General features: G+C 45.3%; 1 protein-coding gene across 1 annotated transcript; it reads right to left on the bottom strand.

Moving 5' to 3' along the window:
* Positions 1–1,498: 1,498 nt before the first annotated feature.
* On the bottom strand, positions 1,499–2,268 carry Nxt1 (nuclear transport factor 2 like export factor 1). The gene has a single exon (XM_032904365.1). The coding sequence runs from the start codon at positions 2,186–2,188 to the stop codon at positions 1,766–1,768; it is 423 nt and encodes a 140-aa protein (XP_032760256.1). The 5' UTR covers positions 2,189–2,268; the 3' UTR covers positions 1,499–1,765.
* Positions 2,269–7,250: the final 4,982 nt, after the last annotated feature.

Below are 7,250 nucleotides of genomic sequence, written 5' to 3'. Positions count from 1 at the left end.
AAAGCAAAAGAGGTTAGAACAGAGCCCAGACCTCTCAATTTAGCAGACACTCTAGCAGGAAACTTGAAATAGACTACAAATGAGGATTTGTGGCTGAAGCAAACTTTGCCTTTATTCTGAAAACAAAATGTGGCTGTCACAGAAAAAGGTACCTCTTTTCTTACTGAGTACTTTTTTCATGTCCTTATGTTTGCTGGGTCAAACAGGAGACCGCTTAGTGGTGACAGCAGAGTGTTTGCCTTTGGCCTATGTATGGAGTGCATTCTGGTAAAGTAGAAGTAGGCAAGAACAGCAAAGGAAAAGGTGGGTTGGTGTGGAGGGAACCCTGACAGGGCAGGGTATAAGAACAAGAACTTGGGGGAGAGCAGAAAGGTTGAATTGGAGGACTCTAGCAGGAGAGAAATGAGGGTGAGGTGTGGAATGGATATTGAGCAAAGCTTGAGAACCAAATTAGTTCAGATTCAAACATTCCTAGAGATGCAGGAAATCAGGAACCTAGCGGTCAACACAATTCTGTTTTTGCTGTTTTGGACAAATAGGGTAGAGTTTAACTAATTTAATTCTTTTGACTCCAGGGCATATGTATCAAGGTCACCTTTGGGTGACAAGTGTGTGATATTTAAAACTCAGAAACTGTTTCTTCCACTCTTCTTCCCTGTGTCTTCCGAAGGGGCCATGTTTAGTGTGCCAGGATCTTAGTCAATTCAACATGGTGGAAATCTCATTGTTATTTCATAATTTTTAATAGCATCACCGCTTGAATGTCTGAGTCTCATCTTCTCACCAAGTCTGTAGGACTGGTTTGACCACTCTAGATGTGGCTTTGCAGCTGTTATTTTATGGGTGTGACAGGCCAAGACATAGGTGATATCAGAGGTAGACTAGGGCTACCTTAGAGGACTACATGAGAATTCTAACTCTAGGGCAAGGACAAATTGTCTTGTAACCCCAATTGAAGGCATGACCAGTTGGTCTAGCAGCCAGAGAAAGAAGTGAGGGTTTATTGATGCAAAATTCCCCATTTCAATCATCAACTTCTGCTTCATTGGTCAGATCTAATCACATGTCAAATCAAATGACAACTTAAGACATAAAAAGTTTTAGGTGGATCTTTTGTAGTTATAGCTTCTGACACTCCCTCCAACCTTGGTAGAGCTTCTGGTAGAGCAGTACTTAGCTGTCAGCTAACTCTTCCCATTTATCACTAACTGCCATCTCAGGTGTCAAGAGCAAAGCCAACTGTGAGGTGCATACACACACATATATTCATATGTATGCTTATGTACACACCACACATTAAGGGTGGACCCAGGACAGGTAATTCCCAATGTTTCAAGGATTCTAATATGGATAGGGCTGCCCTGCCCACCCCCCACTCCCCTAGTTCTGGATTCCCCAAGTTCACACTGTGGTAGGAGCTCAGCCTCCCACCTCTATAGGTGCTTCCTCATGTTTTCTGCTTTTTACACACCTCCACACATCTCAAGATTTAGACATATTAGGCAGAGAAGCAGCATATTTATTTGTCAATTTCCAGAAACAGGTTCTCTACTGAATAAGTAGAAAAATAGAAAGTTTACTACTTTTAAAAGGCAACTATGACAAACCAGTATATAACCAGGAAAGGGGTTTCTAGGAGTCAAACATCCAGTTTGCAGTGCTGCTGTGACAACAAAAATGAACTAGTGTTCTCCACGTCCTGAGATTTGAGACTGGCATTTCTCTGCAGAGCTTGGCTAACGCCAAGCTTCCTTTGTCACCCCCACTAGCTGGCCCAGTCCTGGAAGCGGAAGCAGTCACTCGCTATCTTCCACACTGTGTTACTGGGTGACGCCTGAGCAGTCAGGATGAAGTTCTGGTTGAAGTCCCGCTGTTTGTTGCCCTCAAATTTCACTGTTCCACAGATGACCACAAGGACCGTGGTCTGGCTTGGCGTAGCTTCATCATGAACAGGCTGGCAGTCTACCACGTTGATTTGGAACTCACTGGAAGGCAACATCTCAAAAAACTCACTCAAGGATTCTTGTCCCGAAACGGCATTTCCATTCCATACTAAAGTGGCCGTGCCCATGTACAGGCGGGACAGCAGCCGCCGCCGATTATCCATAGTAGTGTAGTAGACGTTGACAAATTCCTCTGCAGCTCTGCAGGCCTGGTCCACATAGGTCTTGAAATCTACTGATGCCATCTCTGGGTCTGCTGCCAGAGGCCTCTGCCAGAATGCCGCCTCCTTAGGGATCCAGCGACTGTAGGACAGCAAAGGTAAAGTGAACACAAGAGAATATCAAAGTCTATTCTGCTCTGGCCAAAGTTTTCTTTCAAGTTTTAATTTTTAAAATAGTATTTGTGTGCATGTCAGTTTGGTACATGCCATGGCTCATTGAAAGTCAAAGGTGACCAGGCACAAGTCCTCTCTGCCTACCCCATGTGGGTCCTAGGAGTCAAAAACTCGGGTCGTTAGGTTTGACAGCAAGCACCTTTACCTACTGACCCATCTAGTTCCCAACCCTATTTTTTCCATAGGTAACATTTGCATATTAAAGGCAGATGACTTCAGGCTCAGACTCTTGCCTATTTATTTTAAAGGCAGGATCACGATACACACACACACACACCCAGGATCAAAGGCATACAGACCAGGAATGGTTGCCTATTAATCTTTCTAATCCTGTTTCATCTTTAAGGAAAAAAAAGAACAAAAATGAAACTAGACAGTGCACATCTAGCACTGAATTAGGAAGTTTAAGCCAGGAGTGGTGGGAAACAGTGGAGAAGCTGAGACAGGAATTTTAGGCCAATGTGGGATAAATAGTAAACTTAATCTAAAAAAAAAAAGTCTGATATGTTCAACTTACAAAGAGTTTTAAAGTAATCCATTTTTATTATTATTAGAGTACGCTTGATACCTAAAGACTGCTCTTTCCTGAAAGCTTGGAGAGGTGTGATTGTCCCCAGGCAACCAGGGTGTGGCTAATCTTAGTAAAACCAGTGGCTCCTGCTGAAGGGATGAGTGGTTACTGACCCAACAAAGTGTATCAGAGGGAGAGCAGGTGCCCTTCCAGGAAAAAAAACTACCACGAACTAACACAACAAGGACCCAGAAGATGCAGGGAACAGCATATTTCTCAGGGGAGTGGAGGACAGTGGTTACAATTCCTATAAGTAAACCCAAGACCGACTAAAATTTACCTCTTCAGCATTAATGCCCACCAGAGGGGCCATGACACCATAGCAAAGGCTCTAGAATGAACAGATTCTCAGGGAGAATCTGAAAGATCACAGTTCAGATGAAAGTTCCAACACATAAGCAGCATGTTTGTTTTTTCATAACAGGTATGGCTGTTAATTTTTCCTATGATTAAAAAGTTCCACTTGAAAGAACCCAGTACTGACCAATATTAATGAAAATATTGGACACAAGTAATTTATATTATTTTCCAATTTCCAGAAACAGGTCTCTACAGAGTAAGCTTACAACTAAGCTGGGATCACTTTTTTTTTTTTTTAATTCCATTTCAAGAGCCTTTATTATTTTGAGACAGGGTCTCTTATGTATTTCTGGCACGTCTATGTAGACCAGGCTGGCCTTCAACTCAGAGATCTGCCTGCCTCTGCCTCTGGTGCTGGAAATAATGGTGCAGGACCATGCCTGGTCCAACTTTTCTTTTTTACAACTATCAGTTTATGAACGATGATTCCACACAGAGCAAAGCTGGTCCTATAGATGAACTCTGACCAGCTTGATATTGCTCTCTCCAAGGTCCTCAGACTCAACAATCAATCTGAAGTGCTATTTGCTTAGCATTTTAGGTACATTCCTTCAATCATCATTGCACAAATCAATGTAACAACTTACAAAAAGAGGTTACAATCTTGGATGCTTCATTCTAGGAAAGCAAGGGAGTCGGCGCCATGCTCACTAAGTTCCAGGATTTTTTAAAGCAGTTCTATATAAAAACAGCTCTAGGGATGCTGGCTTAGCAATGTTCTCCCAGGTAACCATATTTCTCTGTCCAACCACCTCATCTCCGCTTCTTTAGGCCACGATGCTTCATCCAAACACGGTCTAACATTGGTCACGCCCCCCAAAGATGATCACCCCCATTTCTGGTCCTCAGCTACACAGATCCCAGTCATCTTTCTCATTTCAGGAAAAAGCAGTAAGACAGAAATATTGTAGAGCGAGAGCCAGGAAGATGCTCCACTGCCGTGGTTCACACTGTAGTCTCCTGGAGCTGGAGCTGGAGCCTAGAAACGGCAGCCGTGCCCCGGGCCTCATTTCCAGCTTTGAGTCGCTTCTTCCATCCCCATCCCCAAACTGCTGCTCTCCTCCAAGTATGGCAAACTCACCGCCACCGTTCTGCACAGGCTGCAGAGACACCACGTGGGGGAAAGGACAACACCCATGTCTTATTGAGTCTAAGAGAAGGGAAGAGGTCCCTGGTACCGCGGCGTTGTCCGACGGCCGGAGCACAGCCAGGCAGAAGCGCCCACTTACCTGCTTGGTCTCGGTCAACGTCGCCAAGGCGACTCGGCCCCGGGTCCCGCCCGGGCCGCGGTCCCGGGCCAGAAGAGTTTCTCTCTTGTTCTCCTCTTCCTCCCAGAGGCTCCGCCTGAAGAGCCGACGTCCAGGAGGCGGGGAACGGTTAGGCGCCGGTAGCAGCTTCCCGCGCGCCGCGAGCCTCACTCTGCGCAGGCGCTAGCGTCTCGGTTCCTGCCGGCTCCCGCCTCCCCGCGACGGGCAGCTACGGAAGCCAGTAGAAAGACTGGCCCCGCCCAAGTGTGGCTGCAAAATCAGGGTGGCTTCCGGGGTAGGCGCGAGCCCAAAAGATCCGATTGAGCGAGCTCTGATTGGACGGCGTGGAGGAGGTGGAGTCAGCGTGCTTGGCTGTGGAAGGTTTGGTTGGTGAGAAGTGGCCGGCTGCTGCATCTGGCTCCTCTCCTGTCTGCCTTGGCTTTATATCCTGTGGAGACTCGTGGAGCTTCAACGTGGAGCTTCACTGGTTGACCATATCTAGGGAGACAGCAGCATGGCTTCAGTAAGGCTCTGGACTGAACCCAGCAAGCACATAGACGCCCGTGTAGGAATCCGAGTGAAGGCTAAGTCTGAGAGAGTCTGTGGAAGTCCTTGTGGTCAAACAAACATCTTAGCTGAGCGCACCCTTTCTAAGGTAAAACTACTTAGAGTCGGCATGCAGATGAACTTAAGAGAAATAACAAATTTTAGTCAAGTGAAAAGAATTGAGGTCGAAGACGCGGACGAGGAGAGAAATAATGGTAGTTTACTTTCAGTGCGGTGCAAATTGAGTTCTCTACAGGCTCCAGCTGCGGCGCAGTTTGGTTAGTCTGGAGCAGTCTAGATGCTTAGCGAAAGAATGGAGCCATTTCACGTAGGAACTTGGGGAACTGCCGCGTGTAACAAAACCCAAAAGGCTAACTTTCCTAAGACCCGACTCTGCGTCATCTGCCCCGCTAGGAGAGCCTTTGGAAGTGGCTACGTTCAATTAAGTACTTCAATCAGGGGACATTTGCTTTTAGAGTTAAGAAACCAGAATGCCTGTTCAATATAGGTTACTTCCCACTGGTCTTAAGTGTGAAAAGTTTTCATTATTGAAAGAAATAAGTTGGAGGCTGAGTTTTGAGGATGAATAAGTGCCTTTGGAGCAGTAGTTACACAAAAATGCTCTGTAAACCTGGGCTTAAGACAATGATAGGTCCAAGGACTCTTCTTGAGAGAGAACTAGACTTTTATTCTTTCAGTAGCCCTTGAATTTGAGATTAGAAATACCTCTGATTCTAAGGGACTGAGCACTGACACAGTTGAGAGTATTAGTCAAGGTCCTCTGGGGAACAGAATGAAAAATCTATCTCTCCTCTGTCTCTCTTTCCCTACTACCCCATAACCCCCATATTAGTCAGGGTTCTTTAGAGTCACAGAACTTATGAAATGTCTCTCTATCATGAGGGAATTTACTGTGATTATTTACAGCCTGTAGTACAATGGGCCGCTGTGGATGGGAAGTCCAAGAATCAAGTAGTTGCTCAGTCCCAGGAGGCTAGTTGTTTCAGCTGGGCTTCTGTAGAAGTAGGTTCTAACAAATGCGGGCAAGTAAGTGCAAGCAGGTGAAGAGTGAATCTTCCTTCTTCCGATATCCTTATGGATGTCTCCAGTAGAAGGTGCGGCCCAGATTCAAGGTGTGTGGATCTGGAATTTGCTTGGTCCCAGGCTGACCTTGAGCTCAGAGATCTCCTTGCCTCAGTCTCCTGGGAGTAAAGGCATGTACTACCTTGCTTGGGCCTGAGCTTTTCATGGCCACTATGCCAAGATCTAGGTCAGAAACTTGTGGCATCCAGCCTCCCTGGATTGTAGTTCATCCCAGATATAGCCAAGTTGACAACCTGGAATAACCATTACAGTCCACCCCTGGTCAACTTGACACAACTAATAGCTCATGTCCAAGTGAAACAATAACCAGGTCATAAATGCACCTAACATGATATAACTATTCCTCGTATAATCACAAACACATTTGTACATTTAAAATAGGTCAATGTCCCTTGGGAACATTCTTTTAGTATCTCAACTGATACCAATTATTGTTAAAGAAATTGGAAAAAATGGGGAGAAAGCACAAATATCTACACAAATGTGTTCTTAACAAAATAAAACAGAAGCATTCGTATTACTTTATAATCTTCGTTTCTGCATGTGGCCTTAGTAAAACCCTAACTAAGATAGTAAGTGGAACTAATCCCTTTTCCACCCCTTGATTCCTGGACCCATAGATCCTGGCTATGGGAGAAACTGTACTATATATTGAACGCTGATTCAAAACATATACTGCCTTCTGAAGAACCCTGCCCCAGCCCTCCAAGCTTCTGTCACTTAATTGGCACTGTAACTGTCTTCAAAAGGCCATTCCATCTTTCTATCAGACCTGCTTCAGGATGGTGGGGAACATGGTAAAACCAGTGGAGTCCATGATTGTGGGCTCATTGGTGCACTTCTCTGGTGTTGAAATGAATTCCTTGGTCAGAAACAATACTGTGTGGAATACCATGACAATGGATTTTGTAAGACCACAGGTGGTGGTTTTGACAGAAGCATTAAAGCATGGTCAGGCCTATCACTGCACTACTCCAGTCCCTGGCACCAATGTGTGTCTTAGGGGTTTACTGCTGTGAACAGACACCATGACCAAGGAATCTCTTATAAGGACAACATTTAATTGGGACTGGCTTACAGGTTC

The sequence above is a fragment of the Rattus rattus genome, chromosome 5, assembly GCF_011064425.1.
Source record: "Rattus rattus isolate New Zealand chromosome 5, Rrattus_CSIRO_v1, whole genome shotgun sequence".
Lineage (NCBI taxonomy): Eukaryota > Metazoa > Chordata > Mammalia > Rodentia > Muridae > Rattus > Rattus rattus.
Note: the sequence above shows the minus strand (reverse complement) of the source record. Positions and strands in the feature narration are given on the sequence as shown.